General features: G+C 31.1%; 2 protein-coding genes across 2 annotated transcripts; one reads left to right on the top strand and one right to left on the bottom strand.

Annotated features, from left to right (window-relative positions):
• Nucleotides 1-354: 354 nt before the first annotated feature.
• On the top strand, nucleotides 355-4,432 carry LOC148627697 (uncharacterized). Its single transcript, XM_088577129.1, has 3 exons — nucleotides 355-508; nucleotides 1,684-1,784; nucleotides 3,499-4,432. Exons 2-3 carry the CDS (start codon nucleotides 1,703-1,705, stop codon nucleotides 3,732-3,734), a joined length of 318 nt encoding a protein of 105 aa, XP_088433255.1. The 5' UTR covers nucleotides 355-508; nucleotides 1,684-1,702; the 3' UTR covers nucleotides 3,735-4,432.
• Nucleotides 4,433-5,103: 671 nt separating this feature from the next.
• LOC148627696 (uncharacterized) lies at nucleotides 5,104-22,790 on the bottom strand. Its single transcript, XM_088577115.1, has 12 exons — nucleotides 22,581-22,790; nucleotides 22,047-22,150; nucleotides 21,127-21,265; nucleotides 20,099-20,202; nucleotides 18,018-18,074; nucleotides 16,925-17,092; nucleotides 15,913-16,043; nucleotides 15,195-15,337; nucleotides 14,816-14,900; nucleotides 13,947-14,005; nucleotides 13,430-13,531; nucleotides 5,104-9,457 (listed from the first exon to the last, which is right to left on the bottom strand). Exons 1-12 carry the CDS (start codon nucleotides 22,788-22,790, stop codon nucleotides 9,386-9,388), a joined length of 1,374 nt encoding a protein of 457 aa, XP_088433241.1. The 3' UTR covers nucleotides 5,104-9,385.
• Nucleotides 22,791-23,133: the final 343 nt, after the last annotated feature.

Raw genomic sequence — 23,133 nt, 5'->3', positions numbered from 1 at the left:
TTATTCTAACTATGTTATCTTAATAAAACAAATAACATTGGAAATGACAAAAGAAAAGCCAAGGATGCTTCCCTATCATTGCACCTGTTTCCTACTACTAGTTTTTTTTTAATGGGGCCTGATTATACCAATAAAAATCTTTTTTTTTCAAATTTCTCAATCTCTGATTCTTTACTTTATATATGTCAAAAGTATGCAAATATTTCACATATAACTTATGAAGAGAATTACAACCGTTAAAACTAGTGGGCTATTCCAAAAAAAAAAATGATGAACAAAAAAGTTTGCCAATGTACGCTTAATTTAAGTAGATTACTCATACATTTTTTTATTAAGTTTTATAACCAGTTAGAGGAATACATCATTGTATGGTATACCACTTAAAAGTAAAGGATACAATCATTACATATTTTGTCGATTCACTCCTTGTCTTCCTATAGAAATAAACAACAACATCCGTTAAATATATAGATTGAAGCAGTGAAAAGTTTAACAGAAGAATGTAAACGTAAGTAAATTAATCAACAGTATGTACATTATACACTCCCATACAATGAACATTACATAGTATTATTGTACTCTGACCAAAAAACAAAAACAAAACAAAAAACAAAACTAAACAAAACAAAAACGTAAATGAAAACAAAAACAACGAATCGGGAATAAGTAATTATTCGGTAGTAACTAGCTTATCCAATTGCGAGAATATTGAATAATATTGAATGAATTATGAGCATGGTACCCCTACCGAGTTATATTGTTTGTTTGTTTGTTTGTTGGGGTTTAACGTCCGAGCAGCAATATTTCAGCTATATTCAGACGATGAACATGAAATTGATGACAAAATGAAAATGAAATGATGATGAAATGAAAAAGGGATGGGAAACAAGGACAATGGGATCGAAAAATTTTGATTGCCACTGGAAATAGGGAGAGGTGGGTAGGGTCGGGCAATTTAGCCTCCTGTGGCGGAGCCCTATGGTTCCTACTCCGGGAGAATACCACAGTAGGGTTCTTTAACGTGCGAGGAACGTGGCATCTTTCCCAACACGGTGCACCACTATGGTTTGCGGTAAGGTTTTCCGTATTATAGCCTGACAACCCCAGCATGTAACACACCAGGGGTACCCCATTCCACCACCTGGGGCACACATCCCAGTTGCTCTGTGGGCAGAGCGCCCTAGCCCCCGGCTAAGGTTCTGAGCACTATTTAGTCGCCTTTTACGACAAGCTTAGCGCCTATGCAGGCCTATTCTTTTAACACCTGGACCTGCACGGGGCTCCCCGAGTTATAAGCATGGCAACCCTACCCTTAGTTTCAAAGATAGTTTAACATTTAATCAACGGTTAGATGAAGTAATACAGTGTCAGTAAAAGAAGCTATCTAATGTTGATTCGACATTATTCTAAATAATCGACATCAGTAAATGATTTCTTTTTTTAAATAGAATAAGGGACTTATGATTACGACAGCTGAAAATTGAATTTCATACGGTTTTGCTCTTATTTGTTTATTATGTTGGATCACTTCTTCGAGGGAAAATCTTAATTGCAATCCGGGACCCACAATGAGAAAGATGTTGACAAATAAGTTTCTACATTTTCGGGAAAAAAGACAGGACAATTGATAATATTTAATGATGAAGTGAATTAAGTCTTATTTATCATGATTAATATTTCTAGAGATAGATTGAGAAGTAAAATGGGTTGCCAGTGTTGTAAAGATGAAGTGTCACAAGAGAAAGCTTTCGAAGAAAAAGCAAGAATTTTCTCCATTGATAACAGTATGTAACTCTATACAATACTTAGGGAATTTGAGTAAAACAAATTATATAGGGCCATTAGTTATGGGTAGTGATAATTAAAACAAGGATATCATAGTGAATGTAGATATTCAAAATATTATCAACTTTTAGGTCTGGAATAATTTTTGGATAGTTAAAATTTGTCTGTTCTGTATTTTGTTTAGTTAAAACTTATCTCTGTTCTGTTCTGTTTTTTTTTTTTCATTTTTTTTTATAGTTACATAGGTGATTTTATGCATTTTCAGTATCAAAATGGCATTTATACACAAACACATACTTAACTGGCATAAATATTAAGCCTAAGGAAAACCTGTTATGTCTTTTTATAGTAGGCATCATAACAATCTGATTTTTGGGACGTGGCCCCAATGCTCCTTTTAACTCGAAAACCGTAAGAGATATCATCTGAAATATGATTAAAAAGAATTAGGCAGATATTATCTCCAAAAGTTTCAGGATAAGTCTAGTCTGTAAAAATCTCTGAAAAAAAGTAATTTCAAAAGGAATACATTGACATCGGAATCATCAGGATCGGATAATCAATAAAATACGCCCAAAAATATTAGCTTCTATTTTTTGGTCCAATTTAGATTTTTTTATTTATTAAGTTTCAAATATAAAAATATAAAAGATGATTGTTTAGGCGTACCCTTATGACCCTCATAACCATAAGAAATATCTGAAATTTGATTGAAAATCTAATTAAAATAAAATCAAAATCGGATTAAAAATAAACTACACGTAGTTGATTTTTTGGGCATCGTCCAATTTCGTACCCTCGTAACTCCAAAAGGGTTTCTGTAAAATCTCTTGAAGAGTTTCAAAAAAGGAACACATTGAAATCTGGATCTTCAAAATCCGCTAAATATTTTATGTTTTCACTAACATTTCTAATGATAACACATATTTCCCCCATAGTTCCTTACTTTCAAAGTGGATGGGGCAAAATCTCAAAAAACTACACCCCCTACAAGTCCCTATATACAACGTGTTAAAATTTCAAATTTACGCAAGTTCTAATAAATGAACAAACGTTAACAGGCGCCAACGACGACGGCAGAGTGATAAGTCAACTGTTTCAGAACATATGGAAGTTCTTTTACTTATCATTATTATTGTTATAAAAGTACTGGTAAGTTTACCGGGAGACATTTAGGAAATACTAAAAAGTAATTACCCATATGAAAAAAACCTAATTTTCAATACAACTACAGAAAAGTTGCAAGAATCATGCAATATGTGATTCATGGTTGAAATGTCACACATTTTTATTTTTGATATTTTGTTTGAATTGCCATAGTAAACAGAAATTAGCATTCAGTTTTTCATATATCCCGTGTTCTTGGAGATAAAAATTATATAGAATGCACTGTAGATTTCAAAATTAAGGGTGATAACTCTGTAAATGACACTCAAATACAATAGAATCTATTGGTTTTCAATGTTGGTTATCTTCTAAGAGCAGACCGATTGGAATGAATAATTACAAATTGCATAATATAGACTCATAAAACAACTTAATAACAAAAATAAAAATATGTATCCTTTAATTTTTTGGGGTGTATCACATTTTTTTCAGAATTTGCACGATCCTTACAAAGACTACTACTTAATAATATATAATATAATATAACCTAATTCATACACACGTGCCTCATTTCATATCAAAAGAATACATTATTTTAACTTATAGAAATTTTTACACTGCGGAAATATGGAAAACCAGAAGAAACAGAAGATCAAAAAGATCCTTACTTGAAAGGTTGTAATGGTAAATTTGAGAGCTTCAAGGACTCTAAGTTTGAACGAAATAATAAAATAAAAAAAAGTAGTATTCGGAAATCAAAAAAACTACGATCTGAGAGAGAGTTTATAAGAACATGTTCAATGGAAGAGTTCTGTGATACAGTTGCAAAAACAAAATATTGAACTGTATTGTCTACATTATGTACACTCGACTTTAATTGAATAAAATGCATTTGAAAGAAGAAACGTTGTACACTGTAAATATTAGAAAGTTTATATCTTTACAATAATGTACCATACTACTATTCAAATGATAAAATAAGAATGGTGTTGGGCTTTCTTATAATTGTCAATGGTTAATATTTTACTAACTATGATGACAGAAACATATCATACTGTTCTTTTGTTTTACTATTAACTATTCTGCTATGTCCATCTCTCGAGACAACAGAACTGCATGTTGATTAAAAATAAATACCTATTTTGTGCCCAAGAAAGGGACGGCATAAACTCGACAGAAGATTATACTATAGTACTACTAACTAGCTGATTCTGTATTGGTCATAGTATCGATTCAATGGTTGGCGGCTGAACTAGTCCCGAGGGCCAATACAAACGATGGAGAATCAATACGGGGCCAATACAAAATAATTAAGACTTTTATTAATCCAAACAGTCCATACACCTGGTCCTTACGAAAATCCATATTGACTCTTTAGAAAGCTGTATTGCCCTGCATACTTTTTTGTACTGTTGATTTTTTTATTGCAATATAAAGGTACATTTTTAATTACTTTTCTCAGTGATGTCTCATTGATATTTGCCATAATATTGTGCTTGTCTACATGATGTATGTCTGTTATTAAAATATGTGGAAATCATGGATTATTTCAACATGCAACAGTCAACAAACCACAGGGACTTGTTCCAAAAGACAATTTGTACCTATCCTCTTTGAGGAGGGTGTACAAACATTTGAATCAAGTGCCTATTGAACACCACCTTATTATAATTCCCAACAAAGTTAAGATAAGGCATCTATTTAGGGTCAATGAACTCCGGAGAAAATTGGCCATGCTCACTTGTTATATTTTCAAAAACAACTTTGGTCTCTTCTGTATGTGGTCAATGCCAATATATCACATTCCACAATCACAAATGGTCACATGCTTGTCAGACAACATTTTTCAATATTTAGGCTGTACTAGAAACAGGAAGTAGAATCAAAACAGGCAATAAGACTTTCCACATTGGAACAAGCCGAAAATTGAAATATATATTAAATAGGTAGAATTTTAAATTGATTTATATATTTATATAGACTAGGACAATATGGAACATACTGGTCATGCAGATTTAAGCATATTAGAGCCAAGTTTTACATATTATTTAATAAGACATAGATGGCAAATCAAACTATTCAAATGTAAAGAGTAATCAAAGGAACCAAGATTCTATAGGAAATCAAAAGAATGTAATCCAGGAACAAAGACCAGTCATAGACATACACAACAAAGAACATAAAATAACTAAAGGTACGGAAACTCCAGTATTTGGAATGCTTATATTTATTTACTTTTTTTCATAAAAAAGATTTAAGCTGGTAATCAAATAATATAAGGTACCTCTATTTCTACAGTTCCACATTTTCATAGATAACAGGCCAAGATATTGTGCATCAATTGGAGCTGAGCTTATTTTCCATGAACACTATTAAGTACTTCTCCATCTAAGAATCACGCAAAATGTGTACAAGGTGTGGCACATGAAGGAAATAACAGAAAGTTTTACTGCTTTAACCAAGAATTTATACCCGATAACCTCCTAAAATAACCATCAAAGTGTTTGTAAAATTTGTCTGTTTAAGATATTGATAGGTCAAATTTAGTTGAAATGCACTATGGAAAAAATGGGGGGAAATTTTCCTGCACTTTTTCCTTACATAAGCAGTCAAAAAATATCTATATCACAGATGCTTCAGGATAAAATTTAATAGCTGTTCAGTTGTTTTCTAGATGTACTGAATACATTTGAGGCAAAAAAAGACCAAATTGAGAAATATGATGTGCCACCCACTGCCTGATTCTTACACAGAATGGTACTTACAAGATCAACAAACAAACAATAATGAGAAGCAATTTTGTTTAAAATTATAACAAGTTAAAAAATAATAATTAAACAAAATGGTTAGGCCTATCTCCCAGAGATATTTTAAAATTATATATGTTCTTCAAACAGAAGTATCACACATATTCAAAATTTATCTTGTCCCTTTCTAAGTTAAGTTTAACTAGATTTTTTTTCTCAATTATCAGATTAAAATAATCTACAAAAACAATTTCAGACTATTGATGATTAGGTAAATCACACAACAAGCCCTGAGTAACAAAAGGTTTTGAGTTAATGACACCAAAAATATTTTGAACACATTATATATCAAATTTTACATGGTATCAGTCCTGACGAAAAAAATTAAAATTGTACTTTAGAATCAGAATACTGTCATGTGTTACATACAAATATTACAAGCAAAGAGAAAAAAATATCAACATAGTATAAAAGGATGAACAAATATCACAGATAAAGAATGGCAATAAATCACTGTAATATAATCTGTTTGTTGTTAAAAAAAAAAATAGAAACTATAAAAACTGTAAGCTTATCATAATATAAACAAAATCATTCAACAGAATTTCTGAAATCAAATAACATTATATGGCATACCTACATGTATTTATATAAAGCTTCTGTCAATTATAAGAATTTGCAGAAACAATATCATGAAAAATTTGTGTGTGAATTAATGGAGTAAGGAACACCATGATCACCATATACCTCACCTAAAAAAGGGTGGCGGTTATAATGACTACCAAATATTTAATGACAAGTTCATTTTCAAATCAATAAGAACATTTATCAATACTCAAATACCACTTCATACATACTGAGATTTACATATATTAAGCATTTTAAAACATGTTATCATCTGATAAACATCACAAAAACTCTGTAATAAAATAATGTACTGTACAAGCTGTCCCTTTACTTACTTCTAACTCATCATACAGAAATATAAACAAATTCAAATAAAAATATGTAGTTACACACATGCTTTAAGTTACTATTCTTAAAGTGATATACAAACCTACACTTTAGTTTTAGATAATGATTTGGTTATGAACTGGTTTTAAAAAAACATTCATGCAGCTGATTATCATAAAAATAAAGCAAGCATTAAGAAATGTGATATAATTATGCTGCCAGCTTCATTACCAATTAAACTGAAGGGTTAAAAATAGCTGAGATGAGTCAGAGGCAAACAGTGCATAGTAAAGAGGTACTCTAATGATAGACATGTTTTAAGGTCATTTACATGACAAAATAAATGTACAACAAATCTTGTCTGGCTGCCAATTCATAGACAGATACAGACATATAACCATAAAAGTTGCATAAACTTTTACATATACATGTTACAGACACACTTTGGAATAAAAAGACATATTTCAATACTAATAATACCTTACTAACAACATAAATAGCCACTATCATCGCAGAAAATGAATAATTCTATTAGAAAAATGGTAATTTCAGAGCTGTTCCATTAAAACAAATGACACCAATACCTTATGTCAGTGGTTGATAGAAGGATTGCAGTTCTATCAAAACTATAATTATTTTAATGGCATTTTAGTTGATAGTAATAAAGGCTTTATTACGTACATGTATAAAACAAGGACCACGCTTAAAATTGTTTTCCGTTACCCAACCCTATCTCCTGGCTAGGGTAGGCACATGCAGGTAGGATAATTTTAAAGTTCATCTGATTCTGCAAAACCATCATACCGCTATAACCTTGATTCCCTTTATTACTCTTTCAAAGAAGTGGAAAATGTTACTTTGAAAATTAGAAAAAAATCTTGCCAGAGAATGACAATACAATTATTTAGACAGAGCCAACTTTTATGAGTAGACAGAGGTACAGTGAAAAAAACTTAATTTTAATTTTTGCCCATAAAGTATAATGAGAATCAAACATTGGTATTATATTAAAAAAACATCACAAAACTTTTCTGTTTTATCTAAATACATATATTCCCAGATAAACAACATAAACAAAGTATATTAACCATTCTGAAATCAACCCTATAACATTTGATTTCAATATCTTAAAACATTCACCAACAAAATGTATAAGCACACCATAATACAAAAAAACAACCATAATACCCTACATCCCTTTGGTTTTGTAAACAACACATAAACTATCAACTACTGTGCTATTCAGAGCAATAAATTAAAATATTATACCACCAATAATCATATCTGCCCCAAAAACAACCAAGCAAAAGAGCAATTGAATTTCATATGGTTATTTAAGCTCTCATTTTACTACTTCTGCAACACTATTTCTTAGTTACTTAGTGAAATTTATGAATAATCTACAGTGATCTATCTAATCCTTATACAATTTAGCTGTCCATCCAAGAATCACAGATGATTTATTAGTCCAATTATCATGTATTTTTTTTTATTTTAATATATTGTTAAGAATGCTTCAGAGTATTGAAACTCAAAAATGATTTCCTAACATATTAACTTTATTCCACTGCAAGGAAAAAATTAAATGGAATGCACTATCAATTCATTCTAAAAGGGAGAAAACATAAAAAGATTTAAAAAAACTAATATTGTTTTGAATGGATCATTTATATTCAATTTTGCAAAGACTGCTATAATACAAGTACATTTGCAGGATCAGATTAAGGAGGCAATAATTATCCTGTGGTGTAACTTACATGCATCTCAAAACAAACATTTTAATATGACATGCTTCAAAACTCATTAGACCATGATAAAAAAAAGTGTCAACTTATGACACACAGGCTGCATCTATTGAAAAATATGAAGAAACTAGTCCTATTAATAGAATCGAAATTACTTATGAATACTCCATTTTATAATTGTTTTACCACAAGCTGGCCATTAACTTCGTTATTTAACCCCTTGCTATCGCTTGGGGTAAAACAATGTGACATAAATAGCCAGCCTGTGGTAAAACAATGATAAAATGGAGTTTCTGTGATTTATTTCTTAAATAATATACGTATCATTGACTCTGGATTTCAAAGGATTTTTTTTTACTTCAACATTGTTCAAGTAAATGTAAACATTATTGAGAAATGGAACAATTCAGTAAACAGAAAAATATTACAAGTAACAAGATAATGAGACAACAGAACACTGACATCCATCATTTTCTTTTAAACTTTAAATGTCACACATTTTCATACCATGCTTTCAATGTGCACAAAGTTATATGATAGATAAAACTTAGATATATTCACACTTTCAGAGACTTGGCACCACAGTCCACAAAACTTAACAATTATTACTTAGCAACTGTTTGCCAAATCCCTAAAATCCCTAAATATTTGGAGTTACCATGCACATGTAAGTTAATAAATTTCTTTATAGTTTTGTGGCACCAAGGCCAATTACTTTCATACTGAATTTCCCTTAAACTGAAAGATTTATGATGTCACAATTGTTTCTCTGAGGTCAAAGTTCATTCTGAGACAGTTCTAGAATCCTTAATCTCAGAAGCAAAATATTAAATATATATTGGAGTCAAAAAGACTAACAGAGATCCATGCATATCAAATAGTATTTGGGGTCATTTAGAAAATGGTGTTGGTTAATGTATAGAAGATAATTTTTTAGCTTTATCACAGAACTATAGGTTTGAATAAAATAATCAACTATTACATTAAGTAAGATATTCTCAAAATCAGCACTCACACACTACTTTTAAACACTGAGTAAGCTGTTCATTATGACCTCTTCTCAATAGATCCTTTAATATATTTTATAAGTTTATATGGATCTGTATTGGCATTTTGTGACTGAAAAAAAAGAAAAGTATACATTACTCAACATTCAAATATAAATATTTCTTCTGATCTGAAATATTCCTTGTGGTTTTCTGAAGACCAAATTGTGACTGGCGTTCAATAACAATATTCATGGTACTAAAAATAAGGAGTCAAAAGAGTTGCTAAATGTTTTTGTGGCTTTCTTTCTTATTGGCAATGTTTGAGCCTTAGTGCTAATTCAAATTGAATTCAAATTGGTGTTTAATCATTAAAAGTATATTGCTCTAACTTTCGATTGTGACCTTAACTTTTGCACTTTTTAACTTTGATACATGTACTAAAACCTTGATATCTTAGGCTTAGTCTGTATGGAAAATTTTGAGTTACAAATGTGTTACTTTAGTCATTCTGGGAGATACATAATCATAGACTATTTAGATTTAAGATGTCCAGTTTTACTGCTGATGTAACTAATAAATATGACACAATTTTAAATTCTGACAATGCAATATATACAGTTAAACCTGTCTATAGTAACCTTTCAAGGGCCACTGATAAAAAGGTCACTATAGGCAGGGGATCTTTATACAGAGGTAATCGAGCTTTTCAAAACAAACACATTTCCTTGTGTAGAGTATTGAAAACATGTCATTACATATAGTTTGATAAGCTGTTGTATTTTTTTTACATTTTCCCAGATTCTTTCTTTTTCTATAACATTTTATAAATAAATGTAGTTTTAAGTACTTCAATGTATGAATAAGCAATTTTATTATTTAAAAATCCATATTACCAACAAAGTTTACATATTAAATTCTCTCTTTGTCATAAAAATGTCTATAAATTTTTTGGAAAATTGATGTTTTTTCTCTGTTAAAATTATCTTTATACTAAAATAATTTATCCCAAAACATGGTTCACAGGGTCATTTCAGAGTTTTGGTATTCTCAAATTCTGAATCAGTGGTTTCTCCACACCAAATAATTCTGCAACTTTCTATGCAGGCTTCAGGCTGTCTAAAAATTTTTAATCTTCCACTTTTATTAAAATCCAACACTTTTATCTTCAAAGAAGCCATTTTTTGAAGTAGATGTTCCTTAGCAATTTTGTAAACAGTATTCACCTTATGAGCATAATTATTTTTCATTTATTTTTTCCATTGTTTTGCCAGAAATCCTGTTGCATACAAAATCTCATTTTGAATGAGATCGAAAAATGTCCACTTCTGGTTTTGTCATGCAATTGGCAAGTCACTCTACACAGGGATTTGCATTTTGGGGATCTTTTTTTTATGGTTGTTGGTTGCGTTTTACAGGCTGACATTATATCTATACTACTAAAGGAAGAGACCGACTTCTTTGAGCTGCAACTCCTCTGAAAACCTACAAGGTCGAATATATTTGTGATATGCGGTATGAGTTGTGTACTTCCTAAAATTGTCTTTGAAACAATCTTTTTCAAACGGAAAACATATATTTTTGGGAGAATATCCCAATTTGGATACTGTCATTGGTTTGTGTGTTATAATACACTTTCACACATGCTCAATTGACATACTGTCCAGATCATGCCAGTATTGTACGTTCATTATTTTGCTGAATTAAACAACAACCACCATTTTTCTGAAGTGAAAAATTGTCCAGACATGGAAAGGCGTAGAACATGTCGAAATAAACCTCCCCCTTCTATGTGTAAACATCTGCGCCCAAAGTTCGGACACCTCCCCCTTTTCATGTATAAACTGGCATGACTGGTAAACCCCCTACCATTGTTTTGAGTAAAATATTGAATAATTTAAAATTTAAGAATTTATTATGCACCTTTTAACTTGGAGGAGCAGAACTTTCAGAAATTAAAGGGTGTTCAACCCACCCATACCCCCCCAAAAAAAACCAAAAAACCAAAAAGAGAAAAATCAGTGAATCATCAATCACAAACAAACAGAATATGACATTTTCACACATTTAGAATGACTTAAAAAAATGTAGGAACAAGTCTGAAAAGCAGCCTAAACATAAAAATTCAGTTGGGTGTTTGCCTGTCTGTCCAGTCGTCTCCCTACATTTTCCATTTGATAAACAAAACTTTGTTCGATGCTTAGCTAGATAAAAAAAAAAGACCACTTTGATAATCTACTTGAAAGTATTATTGGGCATAATTTTTTCTCGCCAATTCGACCATTAAAAAATTATGAGCGAACAAGTCCCAGTTAGGGGGTTGATCACGTATTTGTATATGCATCATATAAAAGGTCTGTTGCGGATTGAATGTGCATCTGAAAAAACACACACGATACATTAAAAATAACCGATACCAAGGAACAGGGCTTTAATGCCTCTTCTGCATCTTGATGTTGTATGAGGGTTTTCAACAATGAAAAAACATTAACATCAAACCAGACCAAGAAGGCCTACTATAACGTGCACAAATTCTTGATAAAATATAAATCAAGGTTACTTTCTTGCTGCCCACTGGCAAGAGAATGAAAACTGGGGCGAAGCCTCAGGATAACCAGCTAATAGCACCAGGGTTACAGGTAGAGACAGCTCATCTTGAATGAATCCATCCCTGCAAAAATACATCCTTGATGCAACACATGTCCGGAGCAGTCATATTGTTTATTGCAAGTGCATTTTAATAGTTTGTTTTTTTTCCCTCAACGGGCCATATCAACTTTTAAAGTCTTCTCTTCACATTCGTCGGTGTCGTCATCGTTGTCGTAAAACATCAGCTCTGCTAATACCCGTAGGTCAAATTTAACCTGGGACCTATAAAACAGCTATTAGGTCCCCGATTAAACCAATTTTTCCAGGAAAGTGCATTGGCATGAGGATATGAAATTTTGCTTAGGGACGCAACATTTAACTTTGAAGGAAGAGGGGGTCTTTGGTTGTTAAAAATATTTCGACTCTGACTTTGGAGAAAAGATAATTTGGTAAGGAATACATGTAGTTAAAAAATAAGAATGTGAATAAAAAAATAAATCGTTTACACACATTAGATGATCTTAGATGCTTTACTTATTTTGTTTGGATTCGTCAAATTAGTACTGTGTCTACACTTCGCTCAATCGGCCGCGATTTCACTGTTATACTCTAGTACAGGTAAAATGCATAGGAAATTTCTTGGGAGGGATAGAAAAGGTCACTATAGGCAGGAAGTCATTCTAGGAAGGGGGTCTCTATTACACATTATACTGTATGTTGAATTCTACAGGTAAACAATCAGATGATATAGACCATAATTTGACACAGTATAAACAAGGATACCTCTACTTTAAAACCTTTCAAGATTTTCTTTTCTCAATCAAAACATTGAGTGGGACAAAACATATAACAATTGTGACACTGCTATAGAATGAATTGTGATGTATTGTAAATACAAATTAAAAGTGGCAAGTACAGCATTCTGTACTGTATACATACACAAAATTGATTTCTAAACTGAATAAAAGAATCTAGCATTACTGAAAAAAACAAGGCTACAAGATCTAAGGCTCTCAAGGGTCATCTCAGACACTCTTAAATAAGATTTAAATATTATTCTATAGATAGCTGTGATTTACCGAATGTTCCCAGTGCAAAAAATTTTGATAATTCACAGTGCAAAATAAATTAGGTAATTTCATTCTCATACTTTTTTCCACCGAAAAAAATGTCACAACATGAATATCAATCTGCTATTCACAAAATTTAAAATTCATGTTGAAAATAGGAATGGATAATGGAGGAAATCTATATAAGGATAATCCAATGGTTATCATGAACAACCAAAATATGATCACTTGTGTCAAGTATTTACATATTTAAATCATATGTGGAACAAGTTCCATGCACTTGTTAAATCTAGGCATTCTTCAGCACTCATGATCATATTTTGGTTATTAATTTTTTCCAATTAATTAATCTGTTTTTTCTCTAACTTGGAGAACTTAAGACCTCAGGTGTCTTAATTTCTTGCATTCTCAGCAGCGTTAGAATCTTAATATCCTTAAGAACTTACAGTGAATAATTCTAAAGAGCTTATGTCTGATCTAATTTCTTCAACAGCACCTCTGGTAATAGCTCTCACATAAGCTGGAAGTTTTCCTTTATTATTGTTATCCTGTAAAATACAAACCAATCAGTATTTAAATCAAGAAGAATTTATACAAGATGATAACTTATAAAATAAATTAAGTTAAGTCTAAGACCGTATGAATTTTTTGGTTCCCTGTCATGCTACTGAAGACATCAGGGAGCCAGAAAACTCATACTTATTTGTTTTAAAAAATCATAAATTGATATGTGACTCAGCTAAAAAAATATCTATACTTTATCATATACATTTACTTAAAAATTTACTTTTCATTAACTTAAAATTTCAAAGTCTCATTGGTGAAGGAACGAAAACAATACATAATTAAAAACTGAACACTATACCCAGCAATACAACTCAAAGCTCCAATAAAGTAAGCCAAACCCTAATTAATTAAGTTGTACGAAACATCCTATCTAAACTTGACTGATTCAGAACATACCATACTAGGTAAAGCAAATCCTGAACTATAACATAACTTCTGCATATCATCTATAAATGCTGTAAAACAAATAAAAATCACTGAAATGTTACCAACAAAACCAAGCCTACATAATTACAAACCAGTGTCTTTTGCTTGTGAATAATCTGCATTTAAATAAATCATTAATCTGTACATGTATATATATGTTCTACTCTGTTCAGTTTTATGATAGAAAGAATAAGGTATTACATTTTGTGGTGATCTCATCTTACATTTCTAAACTGAAAATATACTTGTTAAGTAGCTGTCTTTGTAAGAATCATGCAAAATCTGAAAAATGTGATACACCCCAAAAAAGGCTACATATTTTTATTTTTGTAATTAAGTTGTTTTATGGGTCTATACTACGTTATGTGTAACTATTCATTCAAATCTGCATGCTCCTAGGAGATAATCAACATTGAAAATACAGTAGATTCTATCGTATTTGAGCGCCAATTACAGAGTTATCTCCCTTAATTTTGAAATCTACAGTGCATTCTATATAATTTTTATCTCCTAAGAGCATGGGTTATATGAAAAACCACGTGTTTATTTCTGTTTACTAAGACATTTCAAACAAAATATCAAAAATAAAAATATGTAGGCTTTTTACCCATGAATCACATTTTGCATGATTCTTAGCTGGAGTGCTACTTAAATTGTTATTTCTTATTTCACATTAAAGCCAGAAGACTTGTACTTAAGATAAATATATGATATTTTATACTACATATAAATTTCATACTATTGTTATATATAAATAATTGTATTTTTTCAAAATACATGTGTAATGCTTTTGTACTTACTATGTTTACATGAAAATAATTTCTTTTACACATCATTACCTCTATAAACAAAATATTGCAACTTGAAGAAATCCTCTGAAGGTGATTCACTTAAAACAATCACTTCATTATCTTTCTTAGGTAGCTGAAAACAAAAAAATTGATGATGCAGTAGTTCAAAAATGCAGAAAAAATGAGAGAATTGCATAAATGAATTTGGTTGTCAATAAAATGACCTTTTTAACCTTTAACATCATAGCTTCACACATTTTTAAATAGAGCTTTCTCATTTAATTTCTGATATAACATAACCATTGAAATAATAAATGATATCAAATTTCTTGAAAATGTAGAAATACAAAAATAAGGAAACAGACAGCAGCCAGTGAACCATGAAAATTGGGGAAAAAACAGGCAAATTGAAAAACATTCCACTTACTATGCTAGCTATAGCTACAGCATTTCCATATTTAACAGCTAAGCCCAGAGCAGTATGGACTGCTACTAAATCAGAGAAATAGTTCTGACTTGGGAAATCTTCATTATATTCATCAGCTCCTACACGCCAATTCTCTATAGCACCTGAAATACAGAATTAAATATCATTCATTCCAGAACAATGTCACATAAACATTTTTTTTTTAAATTGACCAGTGTAAAAGATTTTTTAAGCGCACATTCACATTTAGAGGTTCTATTGTATTTTGATAAATTCTTATCTTGTTTAAAAAATGCATTTTGTATTGGGCCCAGCTGCAGCCTTACCTGTTCTAAGAGGGTTTCCTTGTCATTCATTGAAGACCCATGTGTGGCCTTGAGCTCACATTTTTCATCCAGATGGGGTTGCTGTCTCAGACATGTTCACCATATCCATTCTCTTTATATTTCTATAGTGCATTAAGCGGGTTAAAAACAATTGAACATATTATACTAACAATATCAAAAGGAACTTTGTATTTCTCAGCATGTACATGTACAAATGTATGAAAATTAGGATTAAACAATTTAACTTGTGTTGATTGGCTTGTAGTGCTAATTTGCCTTGGTATCTATGTACATAAAAATCCCAGAACATACTTCATGTTGTCCTGAGAGTCATTAAACATACAGATCAATTTGACATCCTTAACCCTTGACTCCTAGTATGACCTACTAACCTTGGTATCTGTCAGCATCCAAGAATCCATGAACATGAGGGTGAACTTGACTAGCACCTGCATGGGGAAGTAAATCCCACACAAACATTGGGTATTTATATTTAGAATTCTGTTCATATGCTCGATTTAACCTGAAATGACATAATCATAATAGAATATTGTTTCATTGACATGTTCATTTATTACCTGCTTAATATTCTTTTTTTTTTTCATATGAAATAAAAGCTTCTATGTAAAAGTTGAAGTTCATATATCTATATATATAAACACATCAGGGATACTTTATTTATTCATGATAACTTTCTTGATTGACTTATTTTTCAACACCAAATAATGGTTATAATAATAATTGTTAAATTACACAATTGTACTCAACACACTTTAGAGCCTTGTAAAAATAAGAGACTGCCTGATAGCAAAAGGAAAATGTGTGATAAAGGCTCTCATTGGTCTAAAACAAGACTGAAAATTGAATGTTTAAATTGTGAATTTGTAGATTTGAATACATCACATATAAGAAAATGTAAAAATTTATGATAATTCTTGCATTTTAAGGATAAAAAAAAATTGACCTAATTCAGATATTTTGTCAATTTTGTACTTTTTGGTCACTTTCTAGTATATTTTTGACAGGGAAATAGTGTGCACACTCAAGAAACAATTTTATATTTAGTGAATACAGTCATATTACATGTTAAAGTAGCCGAAAAAAAAATACAATTCTTAGCAGTTTTTATTAAATGATGTACATTTGTGGCATCATTATGATGTTATTACAATGAAATAATGCCACAAAATATTCTTTTTCCTTATATTTCAATATGTTATGACCAACTTCTATATTATTACAACAAAATTGATATTTTAGGCAATATTCACAGCCTACTGCTACACATAAATAAATTCTCAGTAAATAAAGATTTTTATTTATTGAAATATTGTCCTGATAGATTTTAGCTTGTTTTAAGAAAAGGATAACAATTCAAAATATCTTAATAAATAGCCCCTTTACCATTTTTGAGCCGTAGACATCATGTCTCTATATTCCACGAAGGTCCAGTTGAGAGGGTGGTGCTTTTTGGTCAGTATTAGAGTATGCCAGGAGTCTAATTTGAATGTATTTGCTGCTGTGAAGGAATGTTCAGACTCGACCCTACCAAAAGTATCCTCAGCAGTATTGCTGAAAAAGTCAAACAAAACACATTCATCTTCAGGTTATAATAAGAAATACATGTAGCTCTGTATTTCTAGTAACTTTTTTTGAAACAATGCTGGTGAGAAATTAGTTTTTTTTTAATGATAGGAAAGATATCACTGAAGTAATCGTATAAGTTCCTTTTCATAAATTCCAATAATTGTATCTGAAATCAGACTTAACAGTACATCATACATGTATTGAAGTATCATAATTTTATATATGTAACATCCAATTTTTAGAAAATGCATAATTAATGTAATTATGCTTACAAATTTTAATCATTTGATAGAAATTCAAAATTTGAAGGAACCGCGTGTCCATCTTCTGTTTTGAATTAAAATATTTTTTCCAATTTCAAATAGTAGATTTAGATCTACATGTACAAATGTACATAAACATGCTTGCTGAAGTTAACAGTCTAATTAAATCATCATTTAAGATAGGCTACACTAGTGTCACTACTACAGAGTACTCGAATTTTTCAAAATTTTAGGTTTCCCTGGGAAAACTCTAAATGAAGATTAACTTAACCACACTTGAAATTTGCTTTCCAAACTTAATAAAATCTTTCAGAAATTCAAGCTTCCTACATGCCAAAGGGAAAGTGGAGCATACTAAGCAACTTTCCCACACCAAAATTGCACTTGCCCTGGGTAATGAAAAGTGGAATCCTAGAACACTGCTACTAGTATAGAGAACAGTGTAGTTTATCATAACATTTAATTTTAACTAGATCAAGATGATGAAAATCTAAAATCTATCATCTTGAGGGTAGTCAACAGGTTTGGTCAGAGACATTGTAGAATGCTACTTTTTATAGTGTTTACAACAATAACAGACATACATTAGTGTTACATATTGCTTGAGGACTTTTTGAGCTAGGAGATAAATAATCATATCTACCTACAGTTTATATTTACAGAAATCACATGAAGGTTCTGTTTTCTGTGCCAATTCTTCTACACTGAAATATACATACATGTATATGTGTTTATTCAATGAAATAAATGTGAAAACCTATACCAACAAGAGGCTCCCTGGAGCCTGAATCGCTCACCTGATTGAATTTTTGCCTTTTCAGGGCAATAACTCTAACAAGGAGTTGTCAAACAATTTTGACTCCATCAGATTCTTTGGACACATTTGTAAACCTTATGATAAGGATCATTTCAGCAATTGAAAACTATTGGTTAAACCTAACAGATTTGGAGATGTACGCAAAAATCTGCTGTCTGACCCCATTGTTCTATTTTTAGAAATGACAGCCATATTTTTTCAGCAATCAAAAAACTGTCATTTCGTTAAGGATACCCTATAAAACAAAAGTGTCAACTTTCATTGAATTCTGTAGAGCAGTTTGTGAGGAGAAGATTTTTTAAAGTAATTACATCATAAACAGAAAAAAAGGGCAATAACTCCAACATGGGTCAACAACTTTTCACCAAATTTTGACCACAGATAGATCTCATCATACTGAACACTTTTACCCCTGTCAGAATTCGGCTAAACCTAACGGTTTTGGAGATAAATGTGAAAAACTACTGTCTGACCCCTTTGTTCTATTTTTAGTAATGGCAGCCATGTTTTTCAATGGATCAAAAGTCCTCACATCAGTTCTATGCACGATACCCCAAGAAACATTCATACCAAGTTTGGTTCCAATTGGTCAGGTGGTGTCAGAGGAGAAGATTTTTGAAAGAAATAACATTCAAAATAGCAAAAAAACATCGAAAAAGGGCAATAACTCCAACATGGCTTAACATACCAAAATGAAAATTTGACCACAGATAGATCTCATCATGCTTAACCCTTAAATCTTGTCAATATTTGGCTAAACCTAACAGTTTAGGAAATATATGTGAAAAACTACTGTCTGACCCCTATGTTCCATATTTAGTAATGGCGGCCATGTTTTTCGATGGATCAAAAATCCCTACATCAGTTCTATGCACAATACCCAAAGAAACATTCAAAGTAAGTTTGTTTCAATTGGTCAAGTGGTGTCAGAGGAGAAGAGTTTTGAAAGAAATAACATTAAAAATAGCAAAAAACATTGAAAAAGGGCAATACCTCCAACATGGCTTTATAGATTAAAATGAAAATTTGACCGCAGGTAGATCTTATCATGCTGAACACTTTTAACGATATCAGAATTTGGCTAAACCTAACGGTTTGGGAGATATATGCAAAAAACTACTGTCTGACCCCTACGTTCTACTTTTAGTAACAGCGGCCATTCATATGAGTACTTTTGTCAGTTTTTTAAAATTAATTATCCCCAATAATTTTATCAATTTTGGATACATACTTTGAACCATATTCACTCCCAGATTGACACTAGTCCTAATGACTGGATTAGCTAAGGATTACTATACTTATTTACTTGGATAAAATTTAAGAAAAATACTATAACTCAAAGAGACTGAAATTCTTTCACCAATGATTACCATCTTTTTTTGCAGTATGCTGTCATATTACTTAAAACCTTTAGATAAACTTCATTTCACTAACATGAGTTTGTTAAAATTGTTCTGAACTAAAATAATTACATTTTTTGTAATCACCAATATTTTATTGAGTTATGACAAAAAGGTCTGATACCAATCTCTGCAAATGACTAACTCTGTAAATTATTTTACCTTTTTATTTAAGTCTAGTTACAGCAAGAACAACCAACCTCACAAGGTACACCATTATCATGATCCTAGTTTGAAGTCTCAAACTGCTCATTCACTTTTAATTCTCAGCGCTTTTATTTGCTTTTGTGTCTTTTTCTTTGTTTTATCCTTGTGTCTTAGATTTATATGATCTTTAAATTTCAGTCAACTGCCCTTGTTTTACAAGTAAGATTTAAACTGAGACTTTGCACCACTGATTTTTGTATTTACTACTATTTCTCGGGTCTTGGAGGTACATCCATTGGTTGCTTTTCTCTATTAGGAGGCATACCAATTTGTTGCTTTTCTCTAAGAGGATATTTGTACTTACTATTCTCTCTCAGGCCTTGGAGGTACACCCATTGGTCGCTTTTCTCTAAGAGGATTGAAAACATTTTGTTCTCTGGTATACTCATTGTATATAAACATAACAGTCTGAAAATTGAGGTCAAATTATTGAAATATGCTAAACATGTTAAGCTCAATATACCAGCAATGTTACCCATAGTTGACTAAAAAAAGTAATTATTTTGAATATATTTCATGAAACATAGTTAATAGAATTTTGTTAATTTATTTTTAACCAGGTATATGTGTAATGAGGAATAGACTGCACTGACAACTATAAAATGCTTATTTAAAGACATGCTATTATTTTCTGAATTTATAACCTTCATTTCTAATATGACGTCTTCATATTGTCAAACAGTATATGTCAGTACAACTCCACCTTTAACACCTGCACACTGTCCCTTTTCTTTCACTGTTGCTTCGAGACAGAACACTCATTTAAAAATGTTTACGCAATGATTTAACGGCTGAGAGGTTATCTAATTGAAATCAATTATATAAATACACACATTTAACACATAAGATGACATAAATATTCAATTTAACCCAGCTTCCATACAGGGGAGGTTAAACAGAAAAGCCGTTATTTTGGCTACGTCTAGGGAAATTTTTGTCACAAAAATTACCGTATTTGTCATTAGAAAAGAAATAATTTGTGGAGGGGGTAGATTTGTACTCATTTTAACATCGGTTTGGCATTTATATTCTCATTAAACACATCGCTGTCGCTCAGTGTTGAATAATCGAATATAAATGCCGTACCCATGTTAAAATGAGTACAACTTACCGTATTTGTCATATTAGAAAAGAAATAATTTGTGGAGGGGGTAGATTTGTATTCATTTCAACATCGGTTTGGCATTTATATTCTCATTTAACACATCACTGTCACTCAGTGTTAAATAATCGAATAAAAATGCTGTACCCATGTTAAAATGAGTACAAATCTACCCCCTCCACAAATTATTTCTTAATTATATATACTAAACGCAAATTATTTCACCCTACCTGAGACTTGACCCATTGAAACAGATCCTCCTTATTCCCTAGCCACTTTCTCACTTTGACAGCAAATGTATCAGGTATTACAACCTTGGCTGGATGACTTGTTATTGTAAATATTGAGTTGAACATTGTGTATATTTTTCTGAAAGAGCAAGATAGAACATGTGAGTATCATGCCTTTATGGATTTTATCAGGAAAAAAGCATATCAACTAACAAAATAAAATAAAGTATACTATCCGATTGTAAAAAGCTTCATAAAAGAAAAAAACCTACACTGCATTGCATTCACAACTACATGTACATGAATAAGGCAGTGTTCCAGTGAAAGAAGAAAGGCAGAAATTTTCCTTACCAAATCCTGTCATTTTTTGTACTATTATAGACCAAACATTTAATTTACATTTTTCTGTTTTTGTTGTCCCTTTATAGACCAAATCTTTAATTGCCATTTTTAAGTTTTAGTAGTCTCTTTATAGACCAAATCTTTAAATTGATATTTTTTTTAGTTTAGTTGTCCCTTCATAGACCAAACCTTTAATAGACATTTTTCAGTTTTTGTCTCTTTAAAGACCAAACCTTTAACAAACATTTTTTTAGTTCTCGTTGTTCCTTTATAGACCAAACCTTTAATTCGAGTAGGTCTTGTTCTTGTTTATATTTCCATAGATCAAACATTTAGTAGACATTGTTCCTGTTCCAGCTTGTATTTTATGGATAAGTGTGAAGATAAGATAAAATTGCTCTTTACTATTCATATTTCTTAAAATGACAATGTAAACTGGATATTTGGTCTACCTTTACATAATAGCTTTAATTGTCTCGTAACATTACATTGCATGCACATGAAACTTTTACCTGGTCATTTAAAATGCCAGTGCCTGGTGGACTTTTAAATGACACACTAATTGAAGTTGTACCTACTTGCATTCTCGATCATTGCTACGTTCCCACATCTTGAGGATCTCAGGTAACCTATCTAAAGATAATTCTTCTGAAGATTTAAGACATGTTGATTTCAACCATTTCTACAAATCAAGATTAGAAAAATTTTAGTGATAAAATATTTATAAAGAGAAAAAAGACAAGAAAAATATACTACAACAACAAAGAGCCTATAAAAACAATTAAAATCCTAAGTAACTTATATTGTTTCAATGACAAACAAAAGCTTTAATTTAATTAGTTCATGTTTGCATATTGAAGCTTCTTTCCATCAAATCAAACATTCTACCAAAAAATTGTACAAAGCCCTCAAACTGTTTTTTTAGAAAAATAAAACTGACTGAAATTTAGCCATGTATCATGACACATGCATGTCCACCAATAAATAGTTGTTTAAAAGGACATTAAGTTTGCACAAAACTATGCCTTAACAGTCTTGTATTAAGTGCCAACATTGTTTTAATTGGTGAGAACCTGAACTATTACAAATCAAATTGGTTGTTAGTATAATACCTCATCATGAGTTGTGTCTATTCTAAATGGTGGCCATACTGAATATTCCTGATTGTGTTCTTTCTCTTTCTCTTCTGGCCATGTCATAACAATATTCTCTTTTTTAGTACCAGGAGAAAAGAACCAGAACATTACTATCACCATAACAACACCAACAATGGCTACCGTTGTCTTGTTCCACTGAACCGTTGACATACTTTCTCTATACATGAATGTTGGCTATTTCTTTAAATTTGTCAAATGATAATATTGTACAGCATCTACAATGTTAAACAATTTACAATGTATGAAATTTACAATGTGTGAAATTGAAAATGACATGTGTAAGTCTGACATTTATTACATACATGTATTCATGTTTCTACTAATATGATTAGAGTAAATACTGTATAACAGAGCAGGGATCCATTCTACAAGTTTACAATGTACATGCTACACATACTGTATATCCACACTTTGAGTTTGTTATGAAATTAATCTTAAAAATATTTTTTGTTCTATTGCACTTTATCTTCCCAAATTATCCCTGTTGCAGACTAAAGCAACATTCTGC

Source organism: Perna viridis, chromosome 1 (genome assembly GCF_037379345.1).
Source record: "Perna viridis isolate PV_CMFRI_1.1 ecotype Kerala chromosome 1, ASM3737934v1, whole genome shotgun sequence".
Lineage (NCBI taxonomy): Eukaryota > Metazoa > Mollusca > Bivalvia > Mytilida > Mytilidae > Perna > Perna viridis.
The sequence above is the reverse complement of the archived record's forward strand: the minus strand, read 5'-3'. Positions and strand labels throughout refer to the sequence as shown.